The sequence below is a fragment of the Acanthopagrus latus genome, chromosome 21 (genome assembly GCF_904848185.1).
Source record: "Acanthopagrus latus isolate v.2019 chromosome 21, fAcaLat1.1, whole genome shotgun sequence".
Lineage (NCBI taxonomy): Eukaryota > Metazoa > Chordata > Actinopteri > Spariformes > Sparidae > Acanthopagrus > Acanthopagrus latus.
The window spans coordinates 5,130,111-5,144,754 of NC_051059.1; the positions used below are offsets into that span (position 1 = coordinate 5,130,111).

General features: G+C 40.9%; 2 protein-coding genes across 2 annotated transcripts; both read right to left on the reverse strand.

The window, feature by feature from the left end:
* Positions 1-993: 993 nt before the first annotated feature.
* Positions 994-7,433, reverse strand: elovl8a (ELOVL fatty acid elongase 8a). The gene is made up of 8 exons (XM_037082672.1): positions 7,051-7,433; positions 5,102-5,168; positions 4,765-4,952; positions 4,321-4,401; positions 4,122-4,178; positions 3,775-3,889; positions 3,562-3,689; positions 994-1,318 (listed from the first exon to the last, which is right to left on the reverse strand). The coding sequence occupies exons 1-8, from the start codon at positions 7,054-7,056 to the stop codon at positions 1,148-1,150; spliced, it is 813 nt and encodes a 270-aa protein (XP_036938567.1). The 5' UTR covers positions 7,057-7,433; the 3' UTR covers positions 994-1,147.
* A 1,162-nt stretch (positions 7,434-8,595) lies between these two features.
* On the reverse strand, positions 8,596-13,027 carry selenop2 (selenoprotein P2). Its single transcript, XM_037082671.1, has 5 exons — positions 12,971-13,027; positions 11,896-12,154; positions 11,361-11,573; positions 10,844-10,952; positions 8,596-9,733 (listed from the first exon to the last, which is right to left on the reverse strand). Exons 2-5 carry the CDS (start codon positions 12,120-12,122, stop codon positions 9,455-9,457), a joined length of 828 nt encoding a protein of 275 aa, XP_036938566.1. The 5' UTR covers positions 12,123-12,154; positions 12,971-13,027; the 3' UTR covers positions 8,596-9,454.
* Positions 13,028-14,644: the final 1,617 nt, after the last annotated feature.

Here is a 14,644-nt window from a genome sequence, read left to right on the forward strand (position 1 = left end):
CGAGTTGGGATTTAATTCTGTCATCAACCCCTATTTTGTCATAATGCTTCAACCCCCCCCCTTTTTTTTTTTGCAAACACTCGCCTGGCTTCTGTTTTCTTAGGGAGTGGTTTCATGTTGCTTTGAGAAAACTCTCACATATAAAAGGGCAACTCTCCAAACTTTGTCGGGAGAGAGTGATATTGTTGGGAGAGGCGTTGCCACATTGTGCTGATGGGTATTAAAATGGCTCATCTAAGTAGCTGCCTGTGGAACTTTGATTTATTCACTTCAAAGTGCCTTTTCATGTGGTGTTCTGTTATTTAGTCTGCCCCCTGTTGAGCTTGGAACAGAGGACAGTCAAAACCAATATGCTGCTGGAGATAAAAGTGGAGAAATAGATAGTGAACAGAATGGGAATAACTGATGATGGTGGGGGAAATATAGTGCAAGAGGCGCAGATATTGTTAATGTAGTCACTCCTCCAATAAATCTTTCATTTGTGTCCACAAGGGGGAGTGGACTCAGACAATTAGACTTCTCCATTATGACAGATGGAATTGGGGGGGGGGGGGGTGCGGAGTGGGCCAGGGTTTCCCGTTGGTGAGAGGGATTAAAGTAGGCAGGGAGACCCTGATCTGGGGTAGGGGGGGAGGAGTATGGAGAGTGCGGGATACAGAGCTAATGGCAGCCAACACTTGATTGGCCGCGACTGCCAGCCAATGGGTGTAAGAGAAGAATAAAGCGACTCGAATGGTGATTAGAGTCTCTCATCTATTAGCAGCTGGGGGAAGGGAATGATGAAACAAGGGTTAATGTGTGTTGAGTGTGTTTGTGGCTTTGTGCTGGATGAATGAACAGAGGGAATGAATGAATGTATTAAATGAAAGAGCCTCAGAAGTCTGCTAAACATCACTAAGTGTGTGTGTGTGTGTGTGTGTGTGTGTGTGCGCGCGTTCAAAGCACGATTTCAGCGTATCATTCAAAATAGAAAACATGCAAAAAGTGTTTAAATTCATTACATTTTATTACAAATACATTCTCGGTTTTCAGCTGACACTGGACAGGTTTCTCCTTACTGTATATGTTAATGACATATGTAACATTTCTCAGCTCCTTTCTTCTCTTTCTTTATATACACCTCTCAGCTCTCTCGCTGCCTTCCTGCCTATGTCTTCTTGCTCTTCTTTTTGGCAAGGTAGCTGTGGTAGTAGAAGTTACTGAAGAGAGCGATGAGGCTGAGAGAGTAGGCCAACACAACCATGTTCATGGAATCAGGGAAGTCACAGTCAGCGAACAGGTTGTAGGCGGTGTGGATGGTGACTATGAAAAACTGGAGCTGGGAGGGGAGACAGGCAGGAGAGAAATGACAGTGGCAGACGATCAGAGTGACAAAGAAACACTTCCTCCTACACAGCGTTGTGTACGAAGACATAAAAAAAAGCAAGCTCTCAAAGTCAAATACAGAAAATTTGGAACACAATCAGATGAAAACTGAATTCAATATTTACTCTTGAGAAAAAAATGAAATTGCCACGGAATCAGCAAAACATGTCAGATGATGTCAAAGCACAAGTGAAAACCAGTCAACAACTCGTGAAACTGTTACTGAGCAACTCAAAAATCTTCGGCACAATGTAAACCTTTTACAACATGCTTCAGACAAGACTTAATTACAATGCAAATAATGCATGATGACTAAAAGTGTGTGACAGAGAAAGCAGAGAGATTCATGAGGAACAGCATGCTCTTGGATGTTGTAGTGGTTCAAGTGAAAGACAGAGGCAGCCGAAGGCCTCCGTAAAGGGTTCTTAGCATTCTTGTTAGCTGGACTTCATGTAGCCTACTGTTTGGAAACCACCATTAAAGTGAAACTCTCGCCAAAATGCAACCTAGGCTTTTTTTGTGAACATATATGAGTCAAATCTTCGTGTAAAAGCATAATTACGAGGAAAGAGGCACTTGACTGTATATTCGTTTTCGGCTCAAACTCATTTTCAATGGGAGTGCATGGGGCACTTTCACTCTAGCATCAAAAATCACTACTTTTAAAAAACTAAGAAGGCTTGACACAACATGAAACTTTAGTCATAGTATCACCAGGGTCTCTACACATAGCTCAACTGAACCACATACACTCAGACCCAGACCTGTCGATCCCCGAGTACGTCTCAGCTGCCATGACTATGGCTAGAGGAAGAAGCTACTGCTAACGTGAGTTGTTCAAAAACTCTCTTTTTAGTAAACTCTGTGTACACAAACAGTGTTCTCAGTGCTCGTGTTCATGTGTAAAGACCCTTGTGATACTCCATTGAAAATAAGTTTGAGCCAAAAACGATAATACAATGAATCTTAAAAGTGCCTCTTTTGACTCATATACATTCACAAAAAAAGCCAAGGTTGCATTTTGGCGAGAGTTTCACTTTAAGGAGCCTTTCAGTAGCCAAAATTCTGTGACACATGGGTTGGCCAGCAAAGACTAGCTCAGTAATTGGCTTATAATGAAAAAGGAGCAAAGAGCTCCAGCACAACTCTAATTTAGTCATTCAAGTATTAATGTTACATGTAATATTGGCAAATACGCATCCAGTGCTGTTATAATCAAATCAGTCAACGGTTGACGGCTGGCAGTAAATATGCAACACAGTTAGCTTGCTATTGCTTCATTGCTAGCTACCACATGGCCCTCGTCTTGCAGGTTCAGGCCATCAGCATTTGTGTTAAAGTAACAGAGAACTTTTGTAGGCCTGAACATAATTTTGATACAAGGCTAACTGATAAAAGAGGGATTTTGCTCGTGGTTGCTCGTTCATGCTTGCTATTACATAGAAACGACATGTAGAGCGAGCATGAGCAGCAATTACCACAGCTGAACAGACCCAGGCAAGAGGGCATGAGAATTCTGCACGTTATTGTCACAACATAAAGTTGGCCTACGCTAGAGACCAGTCAATATCCATATGTTTCACAGAGTCGCTATAGTAGCCTATTCGGGGCCCAGGAAGGGATTTTGTGTATGAATGAACATAAGGGACGCTGAGCATCCATACCACTCCACATGCACCTCCCCTTTCAATTTTTATAATTACCTCTCGAAAACACAAAAGAAATCCTCTCCGTCTCTCTCACACACACTCATACACAAATACAATCTTCCCACTCCACTTGAGTATCTCAGCTTCAGTTAACCAAATTGCAAAGCCAACTGTTAATGAAGGCTTAGGGGGGCAGTCTCCTCTAGGTCAGTACAATTATTGTTACATAATGGCAGTCAGTCACCATACTGACCTATATATGTTGCAGCCATATAGAAAGACAAAAACCCCAGAGGACGCATTGTCTTCTCATCAAGCTATAAGTAAAACAGATGGTCCAGTTTAGTGAGTAGCATCAGTGCTGCTAATCCATCCAATTACGCCCACGGCTAGTCGGGACAATGGTTTCACGGAGCGCGAGGCCTCATGTTAGGCTCGTCAAAGTACTCCAAGCTTTTCCAGCATTCTCAGGTAAGGTCGTTGGACACATATCCGAACAGATTTAAGAGGGAAAGACTTGCCAATTTACACAAGCAGAAATACTGACCAGCTGCAGGGAGGTGAGGTAGCGTTTCCACCAGAGGTACTTGGACATGCTCGGGCCAAAAGCTGCCAGGCCGTAGTACAGATACATCGCTACATGGACCAGGGAGTTGATGAGACCGATCAGGAAAGCTACAGACGAACACACACGGTGAGCATCACGAGGTGTAAGCATATGTATCAGCGTTTGTTCTGGGTTGCATTGGCGTGTACTCACACTGGCCACCAGCCACATATTTAACCCCAGCCCACCAGTTGAAGATCATGGTGGCGTGGTGGTAGACATGGAGGAAGGTCAGCTGACTGTTCTTCTTCCTCAGGATGAAAAATACCTGAAGAACACAAAAACACATATAAAGGCAAGTGTAAGACCAAAAGATCTTGCAGCCATGTGTTCTTATATATGGAAGCACTGCAAGTACAGAAGCACCAGCAGAAGAATAAGCTGCATATTCTTATGTGTGTGTGTGTGTGTGTGTGTGTGTGTGTGTGTGTGTGTGTGTGTGTGTGTGTGTGTGTGTTTATAATGTGAAAATAGCTTCTTTTCACTTCTGCCATACTCACAGTGTCACTGAGCTCTATAACTTTGGAGAAGTAGAACCACCAGCACACTCTTGCCATCTGTCCGACAGAAGAATGTGTTCGAAAAGTTTGTGAGGTGCAGAATATCTTGGTTATTGTGGTGTAGTCTAAAACCTACAGCCTTGTGAAACAAATTACAGAGTTGAAATTGCTGCATGTATAATGTGGTCCAGAGATTTACCCTCATGGCCAGTGGGCTGCTACTGTAGTCGACTGGCTGGCACCGCAAACTGTATCTGGCCAACCAGGAAGAGGCTGTGAACTGGAAAGACAAAAGCAGCTTTCATCTCTGCTTTGGATCCTCTCGATCAGCACTGGGACCTTTCATCCCATTCTGTCAAACTCAGATTGGTACTGAAATAGTGAAATCACTTCCTGTTTCCCTGATGATTCCTGCAGTTCACAAGGGACATACCTATTGTGGTATCATCTGAGATTATGTCCTATACCTGCAATAAGTGACTCTATATTTTTTTTTTTTTTTTGGTCACTTTGGAGCAGCATGCACAAGCAGTAAACACAACACTTACATATAATTACCTCTCAAGTTTATATAGTGAACAAACAGTTGCCTATTTCTACACTGATATGGCAAATATTGTTCCCACATACACAGCAGTGGTACCTCATAGAACATGTATGCAGACAGGCAGACCATGGCGAAGTTGTAAACTATCAGAACTGGTTTAAGGTTGACTGGCTGCCTTTTCGCCATCAGCTTTGGCCCCACCCATATAACAACCAGGTAGCACAGAAAGATGCAGCTGATTGGCACAGGAGAGTAGACCAGCGGCCAATTGTCTGTCCTCTTATCTAGACAGAGAGGAAAGCAAGAGAAAGGCATATATCAAGCAGAGATTGTGCTAAAGTCAAGCAGAGATCGTGCTAAAGGCATACATATCTAAGAACATATCATGGAATATGTGAGCATTTGCATTGATGAACTAAATATAAAGACTTGCCTCCATTTTCCAGGATCCCTCTGTAGAATAACTGTAATCTCTGCCATACAGTGAGAGCCTGAAAACCCTGAGAGTGATACTCATGAGTGAGTGGGGGAAACATTCATCAGCTGGCGAATATAAAACTTAACCAAACACCAGTTTTTGGACAACAACAAAAACAATAGTTGGAAGCAGTGCCCAATATGGAGGGGACTCAATAAAGGAAATGAACTTCAAGCCCAATAATGCACAATTCATCCAGGGAAGCATATTGAGATGCTTCTGACAAGAGCAACTGAAACAGAACGTGTATTTTATTTTACTTGATTTAATGAACTGCTACTCAGTTTTAAAGTGAATTTACACAGCAAAAGCAATTGATGTTGAACATGTTCTATGTGTCACTGTTATATTCTGCAAATATGTTGTCAAAGACATATCTCCAATACATCAAAAGTATAATTTATCTCTGGTCTTGCAACCTCCATCAGGGCCGGTAAGAGCCAAAGGGTCATCTCGACCGTTAATCACAGACCAAATTACAACCTTGTAACGGGACGGTGAAAAGGTATTTTCTGCAACTGGGAGAGTATTTGCTGACTTTTTGCAGCTCACTGTTTTTCAAATGTTCATCAATGACATCCCTCTGTGACACAATCATACATAGAGAAGAACACAAAATCAGCCGGAGATAATCTGGATTATAATTCAAGGATTATGTTTGCTAAACCAAACGGTATCTCTTGATGATGGATAATAACTAATAATCCTCTTGATGAATGGCTGCCTAATGTGGAAGACAGGCGGCTGAGCTTCCATGTACGATTAACAAATTCCAGTGCTGCCATCTAGTGATTACAGGTGGAAGCTCTGCACAGGACAGGTCAGTTACTCTCCTCTACACTCCTTTAGTATTTCAAATGAAGATGAGTTTGCATGTGCATTGGGGTGTTTTGTCCATTGCGCAGCTTTGTTTTGGTCTTTGATATTCCGTATATGTTTACAAATGTAGGAACACCAACAGTATTATTATAAAATGGGTCATGTGTCTCCACAAAAACACCAAACAGTAAAAATCTAGCAAAGTTTCAGCCTGTCCCTTGACCCTTGGGGAATGATAGACATTCTGACACAGCCTGGAGGTCACAGAGGTCATCTCCTTGTCAAAGATGTAGTTTTATATCATAAAATTACACATTTATCTAACTTGAGGGCTACATTTAATACTTTTTTGAACTAAATATGATAAAGGGATCTGGTAGCTCTCCACCAAAATTAAATCCGGGCAGTGTCAAGGTGGCAGCATTAGAGAGCTACAAATCAGCACAAGATAGAATTAAACAGTTCCATGAGTTATTAATAATAATGAATTCTCATCTCCGCCTCCTCCTCATCTCTAAGCATCTTACAGTGGATCAATGTCCAGCTGTTACTAGAAATGGACATTGTTGTATTGTGATTGTATCATGAATATTGCATTGCTGAGTTTGAATATTTTTCAATCCAGGTGTTTGTTAAACATTTCCACCACTGACTGTCAGTGAAAGCATTAATTACTGTACTGACAGAGGCAGCAGGCCATATGTACACAGTGCTAAGTGGTTTAGCTTCTCCAGGAGCTTCCTCACTGGGATTTACAGGGGAAAATCCCCATCATGGCCAGGCTTCTGCAACTCTGCTCAGGTTTATCAAGCAGGTTTAAGACCTACGGCGATGCCTCTTGGATACATAAAGGAACCGAAGACTGTACATTAATCACAGAATACAATGCTGATATTAAACTAGTCAATCTGACAGACACCGAGCCTACATGCAGGTACTGATGGGAAATGATGACAGCCAGTGAACTTCCAGTTGAATTCATTAAGGTTGGCTGTGAAGAACCGCGAAAATTGGAGCACACTTACATATCTGATGTCAAATTGTCTTTGTTTGAAGACAGGGTTAGCTGTAAGAAGGGTCCCTACCTTCATTGTGATGGTGGCTGTGTGTGATGTTTTTTCTTCAGCTCTCCTCGGTCAAAGCGAGATGCATCTCAGCCACGTGTTAAGCAGCACTGAGGTAATCCGCCTGTTCTCTTGGTGTATGTGCCTCTGTGTGTGTGTGTGACCAGCATGACATATGGCAGTGTTCTTCCTTGATTCTAGCATAGCAGGTCACGTACTGGGCAGTTAATCCCATCTATCAGAAGTCCACTGTTATACAGAATGAGATTGTGACTATAAAACAACAATTCAGGCTTTCTTATGGTAGTCAAAACATAATTTTCAATTGTGTTATTATTATAATCAATTCAGTTTGGTTTTCTCTGAATTCCTGCCTCAAAAACTGCATTTAATCTTTCAACAGAAACCCAACTGAACCATCGGGAAAGATTACGCAAGGGTGAAATACTAAGCAAGGTAAGTAAAGGCAGCATGCTGGTGTGTCGCCTCAAAGCAGGAAGGTTCTGGACTCAAACCCACTGGTCAGCTGAGTCCTTCCTGAGTGGAGTTTACATCCATGTCAGAATAAGTGGATATAGATAATGGTTGAAATAAAGGTTTACAAATCCTTAAAAGTGCAGTAGGTTGGCCATGAATTTGGGGTCAAAACATTAAAAACTGGGAGGCTGTTGAGCCCTATTCCGTTGCCTGCTAGCCCAGGTTCGGCTGCCCATTTGCAACACTACCAGCCAGTATTCCTTGCAGGGTACCCTCTGCCCGTTGCCTAAAAACCTCTTCCTTCCACAAGCCAAACCCCCTGTGCTAGTGCTGAAAACAACACCACCACTCCCTCCGTACTCCAAGTCTGGGCAGAGTCAGCTCATAGGACCGCGAGCTGCACTGCTAACCGCGTACCTAGCATTTAATCTGGCGATGGCTACTCCCTATTTTTTTGGACCCTGAAAGTAACAGGTGGCAAATTTCAGGTGGCAAAACATATTTCACCTTAAATAGAGCAGTTTGATATTTGGAAAATATACTCATTATCCTTCTTGCTGAGAGTTGGATGAGAAATAATGTCTGTGTGCTAAGTGAAAGTGAAGCTACAGCCAACAGCTCAGCAGTTAGCCTGGCATAAGCCTGGGAAGAAAGGGGCACAGCTGGCATGACTCTGTCCAAAAGGACACAAGATCTTCATAACTTCAGCAACTTACAGTATGTATACTGTATCTGGTTTGTTAAATCCTTACAAAAGTGAAAAAAACAACAAGCTTTGGTTTATCCGTGTCATTACCATGAAGTTACCAGGCACACAGAAGAGACTTAGGGAAGTAACTGTTCATAGTCAAGAAATAAATCAAGCACATTACACAAGTTATCTCTACACGTATCATTGATTATTACTTTTTTCTATGAAATATAAGCTGTTCATTTGTGAACTTTGGAGATATGTGTAGGCAGATTTTATCCTCTTTGGACACAGCCAGGCTAGCTCTTTCCCTCATCCGATCTAACTCTTGGATTACTCTCTGTAAGGTGAAAGAAGGCAGAATAAACTGTCATTTTCAGTTCCACAAAAACAAGTCACAGAAAGAGACACCTTGAAACACACTTATAAAATATATTTTCTTTTAAATGGAGAACAACAACCATAAGGTTCATTCTACATTCAGGTAAATAAGTGATAACTTGTACAGTAAAATAAAGTAACAATGTGTGAAATCAAATATGAAAAATGGATTAAATTGAGCATTTTACTGTATGTTATTCTAGTATACTGTATCAAGTACAAGTGAAAAATACTGATTTTGTTGGATTAATACACTGATTTATGCCACTTCCCAAAAGGCTTGAACACATTCAGGAGAAGAAAGGTCAGCACAAACTCTTGAAGCCCTTGAAACTCTTGTTATATGAACTAGTGGTAGTAGTAGTACAGCATGTCAATACCAGAAGCAGAAACTGAACAGGAAGGAAAATGTTTGGACAGTAATGTGACTGAGGTTCGCTGAGCGTCAGCGTACAACATCCCCAGGCTCTGTGTGGGTGATAATAACAATCAGTCCATCAAATCTCTCCACACACATCCGTCTACAGCCTCCTGCAGGCAGGGTTTATACCATAGACTTCATTAATGGGAGAAGACAGGGCAGGACTGGCCACTGCATCCACACAGGGGAGGAGGTGTGAGGTGTGGTGGTGCACAGCAGAGAAACCACAGTCTGATTACTGCTTAAACAGATTCAACTGCTCAGTTAACTGCTATATACCTGTGTCCTCTGCCATCAAAGTAAAAAAAAAAAAAAAAAAATCACCAAGAGTAACAAACTAAGTTAACCTGTCCTAACTACGTGAAGAAGAAAAAAGCAGGAAAAAACACTAGTGATACAACTGACATACTAATTATCCACCCCACCATGGGGTTGTAGCCAGGCCCCTGCTGATGCTAATGATGATGAGGCTGATGATGATTAAGGTGATGATGCTGAGGGTGGTGGGGATGATCACTGGGAGAATGATGACGGTGAGTTTGATTCTGAACTGTGACATGCTGAAGTTGGGTATGATTTTGGTGACTGTGTTGGTGGTGGTCTTTTGAATGATGAGGATGATGATGACGATGGCTGTGGTGACGAGCTGTTTCTGCCTCCTCTGGCTCTTCAGTGTCCAACTCAGTTGTTGTCTTGTTCCTCATGGTGCCGCTCTGGCCAGAAGCCTCATAATCCTACAGAAAGACATCTTATAATATCCTGTTTTTGTAGTTTAAAGCTGATTGAATTGCATTTATGAAGCCACATGTGGGCAGCAGAATGAGCTAAAAACACATCAGCATTTTATTATCTCACGCAGTTGCCATTTCAGTTACCTTTTTACATGTCCAACAGTCAACATGATTCAATTACATGTTAATTCAGACATTTAGACTTTTATGACCAACATTCTCTTAGGTCTGTTTTGGTCTCCACCAACTTATGAAGGAAATACCTGGTTCTTTACCTGCTGAATGCTCTGCTAGCTAAACTAGCCAGTTGTTAACATTCTGTGTCTGCTGTTAAGTGTTGGTAGTGTGTAGTGGGCGTATCACAGCATTGTTTGTTTGATTGTTTGTTTGTTTGCTTGTTTGTTTGTTTTACCAAAAACGGTTGCCTGTTGCTGCTGAAAAATGTTTGATGTGGGCAAGAAAACCAAAACAATGAGCTAAAAGAGGCTCAAACACTCAGTTGTAGAGGTGTCACATTTTTGGTTTTCTAAATTGAAAAATCACTTGGAATTAGGTTTTAATTTCAATTATCAAAATCAAACGCAGGATCAGCCAGAATTTTTGCCTCACACCTCGGCATAATTGCACACACCTGAATTAAAAAGAAAAAAAAACAAAACAAACTAGCTCACTGGTAGTCTGTAGCTGCACTTACAGACACTCAAACTGTGTGCAGGACTGACTGCTACCAGCGAATATTTTCTTTGTCAGAGGTCCTTTGTTTATTTGTCAGAGACAAGGGTTTACTTGGGACTTACTTAGAGAAACCGAACTTTCCAACAAAGTGATTTTCTATCTTTTTTTATGTTAATTGTTTTTGTTGGACTGCATTACTGCTTTTTTCAATTCTTTTAGTGAATATTATTTGGGCTTGCACCAAAGGCCCAAAGAGTGTATTTCAGTGTATTTATTGTAGTTTTTAATGAGTAATTCATACTCAGCACTGAAAATCACATGTAAAGAATATTTGCCACTATTCAAAACCTTTTGTGTATGTGTGCAATCGTGTGTGTGTGTGTGTGTGTGTGTGTGTGTGTGTGTGTGTGTGTGTGTGTGTGTTTTGTGATTACTCACAGAGCAGTTACAGATGTTTTTAAGATAAGTGGCTCTGACCGCAGCCTCTACATAGGGATAATGCAGGAAACTGTAGGGCAGCACTATATGAAAGGTGAGCCGGCCACACCTGGAGAACGAAGAAAGAGAAGCGTGCAGATGGAGGTCACTGCAATTTTTCTTGCCATTTTCCTTATTTTCACAATAGGATGCATGAACAAAGTATATAATAATGGATTTTCTTTTTTTGCATCTCTTAATAAGTGTGACTCAGAACTAATGTACCTACACACTGAGATAAATCATAGTGCTTTTTAAAAACATCTTGTAGAGAGACCACTCTTTTATAGGCCAGAAACTAGGGAAAATGTATGAACATGGAGTAAAGACAACTTTGTGAAATGAGACCCTAAAAACTGGCAAGACAAAGGAGTCAGGACCAGTGATAACATGTTGCGCATATTAAATTTGCACTCCAAGAAAAAAGAAAAAAAAAAAGCCATTGGTGATCTAAAAGTTGAAGAGGGGCATGCCTTACCGATCATAGACCAGAAAGTCATCTTTGTCACCATCCAGAGCCTCCCACACGTCATCTTGAAGGGGAGCCTGCTGATACACTGGAACACCAGGTGGCGCTCTTCTCTTCAGCTCCCAGTACATGGCTCTGGACTGAGCCTCTCGCTCATTTACTATTATGAAAGACACCTCCGTCAGGTTGCTGCGCATCAGCTTGCTACGCAGGCCTCCAATCCTACAGAGGGACAGAAAGAGAGAGAACCACTCCTCACTGAAAGTAATATACAAAAGACATCAAAATCCACGACACCAACTGTACTTTTCCTACTGTGACAGGTTAAAGTATCTGCTATGAAAAAAACCTTTTCACATTAACTCTGGCAAAATAGTTGTAAAGTCCCATTCCAACATGTTTAAAGTGTTCTTAAACTTAAAAGATCTTTTTTATGTAATGATCTTTCAAATTCCCCCTGACGTCAGACTGTTTTTACACTTTGTATGTAAATGACATATGTCTAATAAACTACTGCATTTCTCCACAAAGTCAGTTCTCTTACTTGGAGGCCTGCGTGAGACAGAACTGTCAGCTGGCCTTCAGTAGCGCCACCACAACCACATTTCCCAGCAGCTCTTGCATGGGTGCATGTCCCTTTATTGTCCAGTTGGGAGCAGGTTTGCAGATCCTGGAGGCATCATTGTCCCCCTCCACTATCAGAGAGACTTGTGAGGCCCACAGCAGACCAGGCAGGGCTGTGTACAGCCACAGCGATGAGAGAGACTGCATTATCCCTCCCCAGCGGGCTGGACTGAGTCTACCTGATAAGAAAGAAGTGCAATAATCCATGTTACTTTGACCAGAAGGCACTATGTATGTACATGTCATACAGGTGCTACATGTAGCCTGAAATTCAACTCAGTCCTGAGGCATGCATAGAATTAAAAAAAAAGATCTAATACATGGACTGAGGAAATAAAGTTATAAAGTCACCAGAGTTGACTCTTCACAAAACTCATGCTAAAGCCTCTACACTACACAATCAGTCTCAACAACATGAATGCACTCTGTAGTCTACAGTGCACCACATGCAGGAAGATCCAATCACGGACGGGTTTCCCCCCCACCCTTAACAAAATGGCCGGTCAGTCTGATCCCCAAATAATTAAAAGAGTAAACCCTCATTGTCTTTCTCATCACATGTGGAGATAATCTGCAAAAGAGTTTATTATGGGCTAAACTGCCAACAGACAGAAGAATGTTGGGGGCAAATGGGCAGACAGTCTGGCAGGCAGAGGGACAAAGAGGGGCTGGGACAGCAGTGTATACAGCCTGAGGGACATCCACAAAACTGTACAAACACATGGATGTGCCTTTATTGTTAGCTGATTTTAAAAATAATACACTAAAAGTGTGTTAACAAAGCTTTAAACTGGATTATTTAAAACTAAGAGTATACAATAAAACTATCCCTCTGACATGAAATTGCATTATTTTGAAAAGACAAAAAAAATATATATATAATTCAAAACAATTGGTTAGAAGATTTCATCATTTACTTTTCAAAATAAGAGACTTTAATGCAAATAAAAATTAATCAAATCAAATCAAATCTGAGAAGGAAAAGAAGGCCTTACCGCTGTGCTCGCTGTCCTGTGACCCACTTAGACAGTAAACGCCTGTTGTTTTTAAAGCCTGGGTGGTTGACTGAGCACTCCCCCAAATCAAACAGAGAGAGAGATAGAGAGAAAGAGCTGCTATCTGTGCACGGAATTAGTGTGCAGTCTCAGACACATCAGTCAAATCATTTAATTGGACTGCACTGGAGTTTTAAATGTGTACAAGTTGCAAGGATTTTAATCTAAAAGTATCTACGTCACTAGTGAAAATAAAGCCACAATGGTGAGCAATTATTGATACAAATTGTTTTTGTTTTTTTTATTGTTATTGTATCTTAACACCTGAGATGTATTCTAATTTCTGTGGAGTAATGACCAGCTCCTCCCACTCTTTTGAAAATAAATATGTTCATATTCTGGGGCATTTTATGCTCTTATTCCAGAAAGTCAACAGTAGAGAGACATCTCTCATTACAACACACCAAAATGTCTGCAGTAAAAATAAAAGATCCACTGGCTGTGTTGGCTGTGTAGACAGAGATGTTGTGTCGAGTGATGTCTTTTGTGAGAGTAAAGTGTACATATTTGTACTGTATGTAAATACTGTATAATAATGTTGCTTTTTTAGTATCATCCAGTTAAAGATAAAATAATAAAAATGTGCTACTTTGTTATGATGCAGCATGCAATCTGTAAATTACTAGAAACTTAAGATATCAAATAAATGTAGGGGAGTAAAAAGTAAAATATTTGCTATCAAAATGTAGTGGAGTGGAGGTAAAAAGCTGTAAATGTACTAAGTTACATTCCATCACTGACCCTCCTGTGACTTGGTTGATACTCAGCCTGAATTTTTGATATAAACATGAATCTGAATTTGAAAAATGAATCATGTAATTTCTTTTTTATGTAACAGGTCACTTATTCAGTGGTGAGCAGTGTTTCCATCAAGGTGCACACACACATAAGGTTTCATGTTTTTAGCCATGCCAGCAGGTAGCTTTGGGGTAGGTCAGTCACTCTGCTAGTCAGCTGGTCCACCACGTTGGTCCAGACTGAAATATCGGTGCAACTATTGGGAGGCCATGGCCCAATAATTGGATTGAGCAAAACTAATGACAGTCCCATCCTAACTCAGCTGTATATTGTTTAGCTTTGATTAGCAAATATTAGCATGCTAACATGCTAAATTCAGATCTTCAGCATAGTATACCTGCTTAACATCAGCATATTAGCATTGCAACGCTGACATTAGCATTTAGAACAAAGCAACAAAAGCTGTATACTTTTAACTTTTTCTATATAATATTGATCTCATTGCTGAGCAATATTGATTTTACTTTGTATGACTCAGTTGTTTTCACTGTGCAGAGGTGAATGTCATCCTACGACAAACAAAACCATGGTACATTTTTGTGAGAGGCCAAAATCAATGGTATTCAACACAACAAGGTTAGAGTGACAGACTGACTGCTTACTTTAGAGTTGTACTGTCAGCCAAAGAAACAGATGTAAATTGATTCATGTACTGTAAATCTTCAGTACTTTAATGATTGGTCTTTCTTCTCAAACCCAACATTTGTCCCATGTATCAATCCTTCTGCCTAAATGTTGTCCTCATGTTGCAGTTCAGTTTAGGTAACAAGCCACCTGCAAAACAAATATCTAATCTCTCATGTGAGTGATTTGTTC